Source organism: Vipera berus, assembly GCF_964194415.1.
Source record: "Vipera berus genome assembly, chromosome: 1".
NCBI lineage: Eukaryota > Metazoa > Chordata > Lepidosauria > Squamata > Viperidae > Vipera > Vipera berus.
The window spans coordinates 337347351-337363491 of NC_138202.1; the positions used below are offsets into that span (position 1 = coordinate 337347351).

Consider the following 16141-nt stretch of genomic DNA (forward strand, 5'->3'; position numbering starts at 1 on the left):
TGCTAGAAAAATGTGATTAGCTGTCATCCAGGAAAGAAGTTGCTGTTTTTCTCTGCTGCTATAAGCTATTTGTGGGGAACCAGATCATTGCTTGTTACTGCTAAGGATGGTGGAAAGCCAGCAGCCTACAGCTGACCTGTGAACATAGGGAAGGGATTAGAACGAAAGTTGTAATATAACGAGGCTCTGCCCGGGGGCATTTGGGTAAGTAGTTTTTGGCCAAGCATTCTGTGCCCCCTAGGCCTAAACTTGTTACCCATGACTGAAATTCAGATCCCATGCTCCCCAAGATATAAGGACCATTTTTTTTCCTTTTTTGCAGGTGATGGGGTGTTTTTGCCAATTTTGCCAACTTGGTTTAGAACAGAAATGGTGCCTCTGGAGAAGCTTGGAATGAGATCAAGCAGCATTTATTTATCCTGCATGACTTGTGGAGTAGCTGCAAATGGACAGCTGTTTCTACTGGGGCACAGCCAAGATACCAGTAATGTTTAGTCTGCTGTAAGCAGTGCTTTTTTTGTCATAGAATGCACGGAACAGTGTTCCGGCACCTTTTTTTGAATGGAAGAACTGGCTCCTTCTAAGCTGCCAGCGCGAGTACAGGTAACCCCCGAGTTACGAGCGTTCACTTAATGCTCTCATGCTTCCCCCTCCCTTTCTGCCGCACAGGACTCACCTGGAAAAGGTCTGTCTCCTCTCTGCTGCTGTTCCTGCTGCCGCTCTGATCTGAGGCCAGGGGACGCGGTTTAGAACAGAAATCGGGCCGTGGGGGCCCCCACAAAATCATTCCACGGCCATAAATCTGAGCTCCAGAGGACTTTTCCAGTCCTCTGGAGCCTGGATCGGGCCACTGGGGTGCCGGAAAATCGCTTTTCGGCCATGGATCTGGGCGGCAGAGGTCTTTTCCAGGCCTCTGGAACCTGGATCGGTCCGCGGGGAGCTGTGGACGCGTCCCCTGGCCTCAGATCAGAGCGGCAGCAGGAACCGTGGCAGAGAGGAGACAGACCTTTTCCAGGTGAGTCCCGCGTGGCAGGAAGGGAGGGGGAAGCATGAAGTATCTTAGTGGGTCGGGGAGGCCTCAGGAGCCTGTTCCATCAATAGGCCCTCCATGGCCTTCCCCACCCTGAGATACCTCATGTTTACTTAACGAGCCGCGTGCATTTTAACGAGGAAGAGAGTAATCTTGCTAAAGGAACGAGATTCACTCTATATGAGTTTTCCGAGTTACGAGTGGAATGGGCAGGCTCCATTACACTCGTAATTCGAAGACTATCTGTAAAGCTCTGGCTGGGTGAAAGGAAGCTGCCTGGGGAAATCAGGGGCATTGAAGGTCGACCCGGAAACACTTCCACGGCCCTGAAGGCAGACCCTCTTCTCTGCCTTGGTTCATGGGGCTCCTCCTGCCGCCGCCTGTCCTCACCCCCGTGTTGGCCACCAGGGACCAGGACTGGCTCCTGGAGCAAATCTCTTCGAGGAACCAGGTGCGCTCCCAAAGCAGCAGTACCGCCGCTGTCTTGGTCACTCTGGCTCCGGAGGAAGCCTCTGTGTCATCAGAGGCAGAGGACGATGAGGTAGCAGAAGACATGCCGGCTCTGAGCAAGCGCCCTCTCAAAAGCCATGGCAGTGGTGTCTGTCAGCTGACGCTGCTCACGTGATCTGCGCCTCAGAAGCTCCCTAAAGTGGTTTCTTCTCTCTCCCCCCCTCCCCCCCGCTCCGTAAAGGGCTTTTGACTGGAGCTGGAGCTGTGCGTGAGTTCCAGCGCCTTTCTTTTTTTTAACAAAAAAAGCATTGGCTGTAAGTTTGGAGAAATATTTCCATTTAATCTTGGAAATTGGGAATATGAAATGGCAAGCGAGAATTCCACCTTACTGTGAGATTTAACATTCAGTTTTCAAGATGTCAGTTAATGAAATGGACATCCATTCCTAGGATTTTATTTTATTTTATTTTACTATTCCAGAAGGAAGAGAAACTTGTTTGCTATTTTGAGTGTTTAGTAGTGAGATGTCAGTTCTGCCATTTGATTGGCTAAACAGGTGGAAGGCTTTATGACACACCCAGGAATTTGCTGTCACTTTCCTAGACTAGTCTTGCTCAAACTACATGGTGGTTGGAGGTAGGCCTGGTAAGAACCTCTGTATAGGTGAATAAATAGGTTTTCTTGAGCCAATCTCGAGAGGGATTAAGTGGGCGGAGGGTGATATTTCACCTGTAATAATATACCTCTGTGTTTTTCTAGCCACTAAATATTAACTGCTATTACTACTTCACTCTGCAGGACAGCCTAAACATGCCTTACATTTGATCTCAAAGAACAACTGTGGACTCTTCAGCCTCATTGTATTCATACATACCCTGTGACCAGCAGACCAGCATAGTACACACTAGTGCCTTCTAGTGGCACAATTAATGTGTGCAAACAAAAACTGGGCAATGCTGGCCCAGGGTGTGTGACTCCGTGGGATGCATCTGCAGTTGTTTGCAAATCTACAGAAGCAGCTTCCTTTATGAAAAGCAGAGGAATAGAAGCCTTCTCATATTCAATGGTCAAGTGTAAGTCTGATGAGCAGAACTTGCACTAAATCAGAGGTGTTAGTGGTGATTGCTACAGTCTTTGTAGATACACATTCTCCTTTAGTGGTTATGTGTTCTGATTTCCATATGGCATGTTCTGGGATCCACTGCTGTGATCTTTCTGTTTTATTTTATCTGGTTTTACATGTAGTAAAAAAAACCTGGCTTGTCTCTACAGCACTTAAAATGATGCTTCTGAATCTTGATGTGATCCTTTTCACACTAATCTCCAACTGACTATCTCTTTCTCTGGTTGATTGTTAAATGTTACTGGTATAGCCAGGAAATAAGGCTGTGAAATGACCTGCAAGTAACTTCTAACTTTCCCTTAGGATCAATATTTCAGTGACTTAATATGGATCGGAAGACTTCTAGCCGCTTATTTTTCCTTGCCTTACTTCTTTGTTTGCTTATGTAAGCAGCTCAGAGACTAGTGCCGAGACACATTTCAAATTAATGCATTTAAAGGACTATGCTTGTCTTTCTGGCAAAGCTTAGGGTTTTAGTTTTGGCTCCCTGGTAATTTGTGATGAATTAACTCTTGCTTTCTCTTCTTTTTACAGTTGGGGCATGGCCGTCAATGTGCATTCCACGTCTGTGACTAGTGAGAACTTGAGTCGTCATGACATGCTAGCATGGGTCAATGACTCTCTACAACTCAGCTACACCAAGATTGAGCAGCTTTGCTCAGGTACTGTGACAGTAAAGAAACTCTCTAGAAAAACATTTTATTGAAAAACTCTTTCATTGGAACCAAGTTCATAATAGTTTAAATGTTCCCTGGTAGAGAAGAGCAGGATTGATTTATTTATTGAGCTTATAGCCTGTTGCAATACCTCTTGTATATTTTTGCAGATCTGAGGTGCAAAAAAACCTGGATGACCTCCAAATGGCAGCAAAGAAGTAATTAAAATGTTGGAGGGTAGTGGGGGGTTGCCCCCTTCTAGTGTTAGTCTGTAGTTTTGCAGCGAGACCTGTTAGCCTTAAGTATAAAAATAATTGGGATGGTATCTGCTGTCCAATATTTAGGGGGGAAAATAACATAAAGTCCTAAAATTATACTACTACTTAAAATACACATGATGTATACTGTATGCATTTAGCAATCTGCCTGTAAAGCTCAGTGAAAAGAGTAACTCATCTTTTGGATTGCACAACTTGAAAGTCCAGTTGCAGAACAAAATATTTAATATATATGCACAATGCATATGCATTTGGAAACCTTCCTGAGAATGAAAGCTCACACCAGAGAATATATAAATACACATTATATGACATACAACAAACATCCACTAACAAGAAAATTTAAAAATAACTACAAACCTACATATCAGGCAGGTCACATCTTTTTTTTTAATATCGAATTTGTTGTTAGCTCAGCTCAGGAGCCCCATTAGGTGGGCTCAGGCTGCCATTTCTCTGAAGGTTGAGGGAAGAAACTAATATAGCACCTGCCATTACTATGTTAGAAAAGTCCAGCATAAATATTCAGGTTGATACTTCATACTGAATCCTGTTCCTAGGTTAACAAAATACAATTGCTGTGTAACATGCTATAACCAGACAAACCATAATATGGTTTAATTGGATAATTTTATTTATACAAGACATTAAGAATGGATGCAGTCACATAACACACTGAAATGCAAACTACACAAACCCATTTTAGCTTAGTTTAGCATGTTACTCGTCCTAGCTTCTGCCAACCTAGCAGTTTGAAAGCGCGTAAAAATGCAAGTAGAAAAATAGGGACCACTACGGTGGGAAGGTAACAGCGTTCCGTGCGCCTTTGGCGTCTAGTCATGCCGGCCACATGACCACGGAGACGTCCTCGGACAAGCGCTGGCTCTTCGGCTTTGAAACGGAGATGAGCACCGGCCCCTAGAGTTGGAAACGACTAGCACGCATGTGCGGGGGAATCTTTACCTTTACATAAATTTAGCCAGCATTTTAGTATATGTGTGAAGCAGAGAACAATGCACTTCAAATAATTACACTCTCAAATCTAATGGATGTAAGCAGTGGGCTAATGCCTCCTTAAGTAACACCAGCTGCCTGCAATTAGTGCAGGTTCGCATCCCACCAGGCTCAAGGTTGACTCAGCCTTCCATCCTTCCGAGGTAGGTAAAATGAGGACCCAGATTGTTGGGGGCAATTAAGCTGACTTTGTAATAATGCCGCTTGGGGTGTGTGTGAAAGCCCTAACAAGCAGGCATATACATAGAATGAAGGCTACTGCTAAGCTTGTAAGCCGCCCTGCGTCTTCGGAGAAGGGCAGGATATAAATGGAATTAAAATAAAATAAAAAATAAAAATTCTCCCCCAATAAAACATGTAGACTTTGATTGGGGTGGTAGCGATGTTTTATTGAGAGAGAGATTGCATTTAAGGGGATGAAAAGTTGAACTACCTATTTTTTTCATAACTAAAAATGCACAGTATTATTAAATTCAGGCAATACTTGAAATTTGTGTGTCTGTCACCTCCAAAGTGCATTTCTCTCCATGAGGATGCAGTTAAAAATTATTCTTTACATCTCTCAGCATGAGTTTAGCTAACTCTTTTTGGTCTGTATTATCTCCTCAATTAACTCCGGCCCATAGGAAAGGTGGTAGAATCTTTGCCTATCACTGGATAACGCACTCATTTTTTCTCCATAGTTTAAAGCTATTCATTTTGTAAGAAAATTTTTAAAAATGTGAGACATAACTGCCCATGAGTCTGGAAATGCTAAACACAAAATAGTCTTTATGAGCTCACACTATTTGATACCTGGAACAATTTCTGTATTTGTATTTTCTGGGATTTTTGCTGGCCAGGCAGTTCTCTGGCCCCCAAGAAATTGACTAGGGCTCAAAAAGCCTGAGTTGTGCTTGTTAGAATTAAGAGGAAGGGAGTTGAAAATCTAATGAGAGGGATTTCCAAATTGTTGTAGATGAAAGGGTTTTGATCTAGTTGTAAAAGGCAGCAGGTGTGGGTGGAAACTAGTTTGTGTGTGTCTTTCTGTCCTTGACAGGGGCTGCCTATTGCCAGTTCATGGACATGCTATTCCCTGGCTGCATTCACTTGAGGAAGGTGAAGTTTCAGGCCAAATTGGAGCATGAATATATACACAACTTCAAGGTGTTACAGGCTGCATTCAAGAAGATGGGTGTGGACAAGGTGGGTTTCTGCTAGACAGCAGGCAGATAAGAGTTTTCTTTTTGTATCGGTGTGTGGTTGAGGCTTCCCGACAGGCTAAAATAGACCTGCCTTTGCATAGTTAGATAGACTAAACCACTCGAGTGGATGGCTTCTGTAGTTGCTTTTCCTTCTCTTGCTTCAATTTTTGGCTGGGCTGGCTTGTGCAGTAACTAATGTACTGTATCTTTTTGTAGTTCCACGTAGAAACAGATAGTTGTGTCCCATAGTTTTCTAGAAGTCAGTCCTCCAAAGTAGGAATTGCCAGTTTGGTGCATTCCAGGGAAAATGAATGTTCTGTCTCCAAGTGCTGTGGGCCAGCTTGTTGCTTGAGAGCACATGGTATATAAATGTATAAAATAAATAGGCATCTTGGCCTTGTTTGTCAAAATACTTGCTCAAGGAAATAAATGACTGCACCATTAGTATTGTCAGAGACATTTCCTTTAAGCTTCAACTGATCCAGAATGTATTGATGTGAGAAGTGATGGGCATGCCTTGGTATGCCCACATGACATCTCTGCTTTGTGAGCTGCACTGTTGCCAATTTGTTTCTGAGTGTGATTCAAGATGCTGGTTGTTAAATACAGCATGAGGCCCTATAAGGCATAAGACCTGGTTACTTGAGGGACTGCCTATCTACCATAGTATCTACCTAGCCAATTCAATCTTGCAAGGTTGGCATGCTCTGGCTTTCTTTAATTAAACCCCAGAAGCAGACCACCTTTGTGACAGTGCCTGGAATGAGGTCCTCACTCCCCAATATCTGGATGGTCCTCACTTTGCTTTTGTTGAGAAGAGCCATGAACATTTGGCACTCCATCAAGGCTTTTGATGAGGAACTCTTTGTTTTGTTCCCCTGGTCTGTTGCATTTGCCATCTTTTCTTTTATTAGGCCAGCAGTTTCGCATACATGCTCACCCATATACATTCTACCAACTTCAAATTGTGATTTACAGACATTGATATAAAACAAAAAGATGCTACCCTGCTAAAAATCTCTTTAAACTAGCTTTCTCTAGTCTTTATGCAGTAATTTATTGCGTTTGAACTCCATTTTGCATTAACCTTTTTTAATTTCATGTGCTTCTGGATTTATCTCCCATCTTTTCTCAGATTGTTGGCTCTCAAAACAGTACTAAGATTACTCTGCTCCAGGGGTGTCAAACTCGCAACGTCACGTGATGTGTTGTGACTTTTTTTCCATTGCCGGCAAAGGGGTGGGCGCGGTTTCACTATGATGCATCCGGCCTGTGGGCCGGCAGTTTGGTACCCCTACTCTACTCTGCTGATTCTACTGATTCTAAGAAACTTGCAGCTTGTACTGATAGGTATAAGCTCTGTCATCTTTGCTTGGAAGAAAGATACCTTCTGGAATAGGGAAAGCATCATCAGTACTTTCTATAGTCAACATGCCAGAATCTAGGGGATGATTTGAAAACATGCTTTATTAGCAGCAGATGTAGAGGCCAAATCTGTTTTTATTCTTGGCCCTTATGATGTTCGCTCCACCTCTACAGCTGTGAGATTGATATGTGCTCTAGTAAATATTTTATATACCCTCCTTCTGTAGCAATTCCTTTCAGTCAAATTAAATGATGTAGCTCAGATAATGCAGGGACTTTTTCATCTTTTGGAATATAGACGTCAACATGGAACTTCCAGAGCTTTGATGCTCTGGAATCAGTTGAATCTGTTGCATTGTTACAATCCTCTTTATGTTTGGCTGGCACAAGAGTTTCTTCTAGGGACACTTATTTTAGTACATTAGCTGGTTATTGTTCCTTATGTGGAACAATATGCTATGCAGGGGCAAAAAAGGAGGTTGCTTGACAGTCACTATAGTTCTAGAAGTGTCATATAAACATATACACAACCTACCACTTCCCTACTGAAAATATTATTATATCTAACTCTCATCAGAGCTTCTAAATGGAAGAATGGATCTAAAACAAAGACAATTATGGATATTGATTAAAAGCCTTGCTGTAGAAAGTTTTAAGATAAGATGGTGAGCAGGTGTAGACTGCACATGTTGTAATGCAGATTACCACCAAATCTGTCCAATTTTGATTGATATAGTTGCCCAGGATATTACCGTAAGTTATCCTTTGCTTATAATTCCCACAAACTAATTAAGCCTGCTACTCCATTAGTAAGCAAAATCTTGGTTCATATGGGTCACTTAGCTAAGTAAATGGGCATGAGACTCAGGATCCCAACCTGGCATATTAAGCTTTTAGGAATATCAATACCTTTGTCTGGATCATATCTAAAACCCATGTAATCACGTATCCTGTTCCCCATGGTAGCCATTTTCTGGGATGGAGTTGGCCTAGTAGTTGGACCTGCTTTAATTTTAAGGATTAACAATCTGAGCTGCAGCTAAGGTTCACTGTTTTTGCTAAGTCTTTGAAGAAATGTGCAGCTCATGAAAATCAGGTAGCCAGGGCATCTTAATTTGACATCTTTTTCCAATGACACAGAACCACAGCTATCAGTTCTGGGCTGCAAAGATTTATCTATCACTTAGTGATTATATGGATTTTGGCATCCCAGAACTGCTAGTCCTAATAGAACCATTTAATATAAGTTTGTGAAAGATAATGCAGAATGTTTGGAAAGGCACCGTAAATTAAACAGAGATGCTTTGCAGCTTTTTACAAATTGAAGCTTTTTATTAATTAATTTGTTTACTAAATATAACCATTTTTATTTAAATGAAACTCAACTCTGCTTATAGTGTAAAATATTCATATTACAGAATAAATTAAAGTAGATAATTAAAACAAATCATACAATTGCTGACTGTTGAGTGATCCCGTCTATATACTGAGAAATTTGAAGAAAGTATGGTATTAATATTACAGAGAAATTGTGATTAATCTATTTGAAAATTATATCCACTCCAGCAATAGATAAAAAGAACAAGTAACCTATTCTACTGGAGTTTCAGTGTATGCATGGTGTTCCTTTATAACTGGAGACTTTTCAGTTTGTTGCATGGGAGACCAAGAAACAAGAGTCTCTAAAAGTAGGAACTACACATGTACAAAGCCTGCTACTCTTAAGTAGAACAGTTTGTTAGAATAAAAATAATACATGCATACTTTGAATATGCTTTGTATTAGGTAAATTCAATTATGACATCCACTCAGATGCATACATTATAATAACTAGCAAATTCCTACTTTAAAGTTATATTAAAATTAATCACAGGTATAAGCAGTGTTGGATTTCTTACCAACACAATGACTGTTCTGTCAGTGCTCAGGCCCACTGAGTATCTGTTATGTTATACTGAATAAATATTGAAAAGTGAGGAAAACATTAATTTTACAAAGAATGTTACTTTTCATGGGCTTTTGCTGTTACAGATCATCCCAGTGGAGAGATTGGTAAAAGGAAAGTTCCAAGATAACTTTGAGTTCATTCAATGGTTTAAGAAATTCTTTGACGCCAACTATGATGGAAAGGAATACAATCCATTATTGGCGAGGCAAGGCCAGGAAGTGGCACCCGCTCCAAACCCAGGTGATCAGATCTTCAACAAACACAAGAAACCCATTGGCACTGCAGGTAATGTTGCTAGAGACAGCTGGGAACCCTGGATCCCACCTCTAGCATGACCTCAGCTTCCTGGCATCCAGCTTGGCAACTCCTGGGTAGCAGTGGGAGGGAAGAAGAGCCAAACCCTTACTGATTTGAGAGATGGCTGTATGCTTAGTGGAAAATATCTGGATTTTGGAATGGCAGTAAGTAAAGGTAGAAATGACCAAGGGTCAAACCAATTAACAAGACACTGCATCCTTGTTCCCATGAAAGTTACATACTCCAGCATATAGATGTGATTTTGGTGGGGACTGGCAGCATTGCCCTGTGGAACCTTTCATCTCAGCAAATAGTGTAAACAGGCAAGCTAATGGAGTGTAGATGTTTTTTTCAAAAGAAAATTGGTGCTAGGACTAGCCAAACTTTGCCTTAATAGGAGAAAGCTATGATCTGACCAAAAGATTCATTCTACTTAGAGTTACTTTGGCTCACTTCTGCTCTACTAATTAAGTAGGGCCCTGGGATCAGTAATATAAATCCAGATCTCCTGTATCCAAATTCATCTGACCGTGAACAGAACCTACATCAAAATTTTTAACGCTAGCTATTTGAGGGGGCCTTTCCATTATTGGCCGGTTAGCCATCTTGTTTCTATCTTCCTAGTAGTCTGGAAGAGGATAATTTGCTCATGAGAGTTTTATTGCGTGGATAAGGACTTGACTTACAACAGTTTGTTTAGTGACCATTCAAAGTTACAATCGCATTGAAAAAAGTGATCTATGACCGTTTTTCACACAACCGTTGCAGCATCCCCATGGTCACACGATCAAAATTCAGATTAGCTTAGAAACTGACTCATAGTTAGGACGGTTGCAGAAGCAAGATTCAGTTAACAACCACAGTGATTCACTGAACAACTGTGGCAAGTAAGGTGATAAAATGGGACAAAACTCACGTAACTGTCTCATTTGGCAACAAATTTTGGGCTCATTTGTGGTTGTAAGTCAAGGACTGCCTGTAATTCCTAGCATGCCCCATTCTTGGCCATATTGATTGGGCCTCCTGGAAATTATCGTTCATTAGCATCTGAAAGGCAAGAGATTTCCCATTTTTATACACCCCCCCCCCCAAAAAAAAAAAGTTCTGAACCTGGCTATCTGCATTCTGGCTCTGCTCTTGTTGTCTTCAAGATACTTGCTGGTAGAGCTATTTAGGAAGTGTTGTTTTTCTAGATTTTTAATCAGAGTCCGTGCTTTCAGCAGAAGTGAGAAAAACTCATTCCACATTAGTATTAAAACTCCTGCTGGATTTCAAGAGTGGCTGTTCATCTTGATGTCCTACTAAAGCTAATTCTGACGTATCAGCAAGCAGATGAAGAAAAATGAAAAGAGTTTTAGAAAGAATTTAGCAGAACAGTGAGGAATGAAGGCAAATATACGTGTCCGAGGATAGTGTTGCAGGATTCAATCTGAGTCAGTCATCGGAACCAGAGGTTTAGTCTTCCGAGCTTTCAGACTTGTGCTAGAGACCATCCTTAGACAACTTCTCTCTACCAGAATGTGTGTTTTGGGTTATTCTATGCGTAGTATTTATGTTGTGCCTGGTTGCATGTGGCTTTTAGTTGTTGATTGGGGCGTTGATGGCTGGCTATTAAGTCATTTTAATAACCAGTCATCAACACTCCCATCAACAACTAAAAAGCCACATGCAATCAGGCACCACATAAGTAACTACACATTCTGGTAGAGGGAAGTTCCCTGAGGATGGGATCCAGCACAAGATAAGATAGATAAAGATAAGATAATCTTTATTGTCATTTTTTACTGTGGGCACAACGGCACACATCAAAAATGAAATTCAGTTTCCCGCTCTCAAAGTGAAACACATACATGACACACACCTAAAACATACTACATACAACATATGTATAGACCCACACCCCTACATATACATAGCAATAAAATATTAAATACCGTCCAACTTGAATATATAACGGAAGGAGGAAGCCTGAGAGTTCACAAGGTTAATGCTGTATGGAATGAAACTATGGCTGAATCTGGATGTTCTGCTGCGGATACCACGAAGCCCCCTCCACCCAGAAGGTAACAAGGAAAACAGGTCGTGAAGAGGATGAGTAGTGTCCCAGATAATCTTACGGACCCTGTTCAAGCAACGCTTCTGTGCTACGTCCTGGATGGGAGGGAGGGAACTGCCAATAAATCTTTTCGGCCATCCTCACCACTCTCTGCACCGCCTTCCTGTCTGAAGCAGGGATGCTTCCAAACCAGACAGTGATGCTGTGTGTCAGGATCCTCTCAATCGTCCCCTTGTAGAAAGTGGTCAGGACAGGGGAAGGAAGATGAGCTTTTTTCATGCGACGCAGAAAGTGCAGGCGCTGCTGTGCCTGCTTCACCAGTTTCTCACTGTTGAGCGACCAAGCCAGCCTACTTGTTAGCTGCACACCCAGGAAAATGATGCTGTCTGAAAAGTCCGAAAGCTCGGAAGACTAAATCTCTTGCCCCGACTCAGATTGGATCCTAGAAGAATGAGGGTTCTAATAGTTAACTTTTCTTCTAACTGAACCTTCTGCTCAAGAGGAAGATGAGTTGTCTGCTTCTTGGTGCAAGCCATACAAAGTGAAATTTCCACAGGAAAGAACTAAAACAGTGTTTCTCGGCCTTGACAACTTTCAGAGGCATAGACTTCAATTCCCAGGATTTCCCATCCAGCTTGGCTGGCTGTGGAATTCTAAAGAGTTGAAGTCCACAAACGAAAGTTGCCAAGGCTGAGGAACACTGGACTAGAAGCACCAGATAGAATGATAAGGATGCCCACGCTGACTATTTAAGAGGGGAATGGGATCCAAAGGCTACCTCCTGGTTCTGCATGTCTTTCCCCAGCTGGGCTTGCTTGCTTTGCTGTAGAGGGGCAGCAGCACACGCTGGGATGGCTTTGCGACCGGCTGAGGGAAAGCTGCATGTAGCTTTATGCTGCTGCCACCTTTGTTTGAATTGCGTTCATAAGTAGGAAGGTTTAACGCCTGGCTTCTTTTGTCTTTCTCTGGAACTTTTAAGCACAAGAACTCTGATCTTGACCGCTCCTTTCTGTGTCCAGGAAGTCTCAGCAGACAGCACTGGGACTCCAGCTGTGCATATATGCTTAACCATTATGTCTTTGGCTTTCATTTGGCCTGGCTCAGCAATGGTGGGTGGGTCCCGTTGATGAAAGGACATAGACTAAACTTTTTTTCTTTTTTCTTTACTTCATAAAGTTCCACAGAGAACCTCTCCAACAGGCCCCAAGAACATACAGAATCCAGCTCGAATGAACATCACTCCCAGCAATATTGTACGGAAAAATCCTCCTTTGGCTCGGAATGGGGGCAGTGAAGCTGATGCCCAGATCCTGGAGCTTAACCAACAGGTGGGGCAAGAAGGTAGTGGAGAGAGAGGGGAGAGGGAGGGATAGATATACAGGGATAGATATACAGTAGATAGATAGATAGATAGATAGATAGATAGATAGATAGATAGATAGATAGATAGATAGATAGATAGATAGATAGATAGATAGATAGATAGATAGATAGATAGATGGATGGATGGATAGATAGAATATCTTCCTTTGGCAACCCCAATATTTAGAAAGGTCTTTCCTGCATTCATTATTATATTGTCACAAGCTGGAGGGGTTCTGCCTCTTGCTCTGCTATGGTGTTGGGTGTTGTGGAAGTAGATTTGCTTTTTCCTTAGAAGGTATGACAGGAAATTCATCCTGGTTCACTCTCTGAAGAAGGATCTATTACTCTGAAGCAGAATTGAATCTGCCACTTCTGGAGCACCATCCCCCCCTTCCCCCCCCCCTCGGGCCTGGCCGAAATCAAGATGGAATTCTCTCTTCTAGGATTCTGTAAAGCTTTGAAAATGTGATTTTGATCCCAAGACTGGGATTGATATTCATGATTTGTTTAAGGCCCTGTGTTGTTTTGCTGATTTTGTTTACCAGATTATTTTATTATGGACTACCTATCTAATTTTATGTTTTTAACTTTTTTGTGTTTTTCTAGTTTTGTACACTACTCAGGGTCCACTGGAGTTGGGTGGCCAAATTATTTAAATAAACACACGTCTAGGACACTAAGTTGATAAAGGCTTGGCTTGATGGTAAATTGAAGGTCCTCCAACTTATTCTGCACTCTTGGTTCTCCCAACAGCTCTATGCTGTAGATTAGATGGAGGGAAGTACAAAGATCTGGCAGAAACCACTATTTTGGCATCTTGCTGCCTAACTGGTTTCTAGAAAGACATAAATCACCAATGTTTACTTTGTGTCCATCTGAGCCTTTCCCACTGGCTGCCATTTTATAATTCAAAATTCCAAAACTATCCAGTAGCTTGAAATGGCTGTAACATCTGTTGTATAGCCATGATTGATAGTAACTGGCATACAGTAAATTTTGGTTGAGCTCCCACAACGTGCCAAGTGTGAATTAATGCAATACATTTGCTGTGTTTACATAACATGCTATATCCAAACAGATCAGTCATATTAGGACATATTTTTAGCTCTTTTTATATTTTGTCTAGTTTGGTATGCTGCCCAACTGGGCATCCAATATATTTAAATATAGTAATTATTATTATGTCCAGGTTCATGTTACAGAAAAAAATTAATTAGGTTCTTGCAACATGATAAACTGCCCAACCTATTCTAGTCAATCTAGTATTTGTGTCTGACCAGTGATCCAAATCCAGATTCTTCTTGCTCATATTATAATCAGGACATTTCACCACGTTTCTTCCATGCAAACTTTTATAGCATAGATTATTCTTCCAGGATAATCCCTAATCTTTTCAGTCAAAATCCAAATGCATCATTCATGCTATCTTAAATCTTGTTTGACTCCTTTTCTCTGGCTATTAAGAAATTTTTTATTTCCAAATTAAAATAGGAGTTATTAAAACAGTGTAAGTGCTGTTTTGAAGTCCAGTTGCTTTTAGAATCAATGAACAAATATGCTTTTATTAGTTCACTTTAGTTTTCCAGTTGCTTTAGTGAAGGAGTTCTACAGAAACTGAATTATTAAATAGGAAGCATCTTTTTCCAATTTGAGCTGTAGTTAAGAGGGGAGTATTTAGGAGAAAAATTGTTGTCTACAAAATGAGTAATCTTTTTCTCTTTCAGAATAGAAAACTCCTCCCCCAAGGAACTGCAATTGCTTCCAAAGGCTCTTGCTGCTTCTACACACCACTAAACAAGTACTTTATGCCCAGACATTAGTGCTGCAATGGTTGGGTACCTCTCAGCTGCAGAGTGCGCTTGCCTGGTGTGCTGGACATGAGTTTATGAATGACATATATCAGGGCTGTCATTACTATGCTCATTCTTCTCTTCAATTTTGTTGGTTGTCTTTATTTCAATAGTTGATGGATTTGAAACTGACAGTGGATGGGCTGGAGAAAGAGCGTGACTTCTATTTTAGCAAACTGCGGGACATTGAGCTGATCTGCCAGGAGCACGAGAGTGAGAACAGCCCCATCATTTCAGGCATCATAAGCATCCTGTATGCTACAGAGGTCAGTGCAGTATGGGAACAGCTTTGATCACTCTTTCCAGGGGGTTAGAGTTTGGGGCTTGCTTATCGATGTCTGCAGCACGAGCCGTGTGCCTTGCATGCATGGATAGAAGGGAACACGCTATATAGTTATGATAATCTCACTGTTTCTTACTATATTCTTACAGGAAGGCTTTGCCCCTCCAGAGGATGATGAACTGGACGAGCAACATCCAGAAGATCAGGATGAATATTAGCTATGCGAAAGCACACTTGATTTCTCGCTGTCTGGCTATGACAGATCACCCCATGCTCCTCACTTACCATGGACATTTAAGGTTTTGCATTGTACAGCCTCATCCTCCACAGTCACATATTATAACAGGTTTTCTATCGACAAGAGGCCCCCAGTGGTTTCTGTATGTTGTGCAGAGCCCACAGGAAGCCCAGAACTACATGGTAAAAATAGGCATCAGTAGGTGGCGAAGATCAGCACTGTAAATACCTTGTAGTGGGGCAGAATTCCTAGATTGGTGGCCTGGCTCTTTTTCCTCCTTCTGGTCCATCCCATTTACCCCTATTTATTGATTTCAGTTGTCTTGGGTGTGAGTGCTGCAATCCCTTGTATTATATTGAGAGACAAATTCTTTGTATATTTTTCCGTACTGGATTTCACTAGCACTTTGCCTGTCATATTCATGCTGAGCCAAGCTCTGGCACCCCTCCTGGCTTCAGAAAATTTGGGAGCATGTGAGCCTAAAGGCCAAGCTCAGTACTAGAAGCTCGCTCAGTGGGTGGGTGCAGGGGGAGGGGGAAGAGAATGGACTGGAATATTTATTTGGGGGTAGGGGGGATTTTAATAATGCTGCTGAGAATATGAGTTTTCCAGTCACTCTACTTGATATATCAGGTAGATCCAAGAAGAAGAGAATTTACTAGATGGTGGCTTTTTCTTTTTGGGATTTTATGGAAGATAATTTTGGAACATGGCAGCCCTGTTGTTTGGAAAAGAAGCATGAAGGGAACTTCCCCAACAATGTTCTATTTTCCGCAAACACCACAGGTTACAATTGAGCCTGCCAGTGGGAAGGGCTCAGACGTTTTGCTCTCCACTTATGATTCTGACCCTACCAAGGTTTAATTCATGCTGTTTGGATATGTTTGCCACACAGACTCTGCCTTGACCCACTCCCTGTTTGCATTGCCTGTTCAATCAGACACTGGTGTGCAAAGCCTGCATCTGTGTTGCATTTTATTTAAAATAAATTTGTGTGGTTAAAA

The 16141-nt window shown here is 41.7% G+C and overlaps 1 protein-coding gene across 5 annotated transcripts in view; it reads left to right on the forward strand.

Moving 5' to 3' along the window:
- The window catches only part of MAPRE3 (microtubule associated protein RP/EB family member 3), a 37177-nt gene extending 21036 nt beyond the window's left edge, over positions 1-16141 (forward strand). The window contains exons 1-7 of one of the 5 annotated variants that reach the window (XM_081315257.1): positions 2286-2553; positions 3138-3265; positions 5591-5736; positions 9132-9333; positions 12578-12729; positions 14730-14882; positions 15049-16141. In XM_081315257.1, the coding sequence (XP_081171383.1) occupies positions 3145-3265; positions 5591-5736; positions 9132-9333; positions 12578-12729; positions 14730-14882; positions 15049-15117 (843 nt within the window). In that variant the 5' untranslated portion in view covers positions 2286-2553; positions 3138-3144 and the 3' untranslated portion in view covers positions 15118-16141. Of the gene's footprint in view, positions 1-2285; positions 2554-3137; positions 3266-5590; positions 5737-9131; positions 9334-12577; positions 12730-14490; positions 14883-15048 lie in introns of those variants that run through there. The other 4 variants (XM_081315256.1, XM_081315258.1, XM_081315260.1 and 1 more) reach the window with 4 other exon arrangements.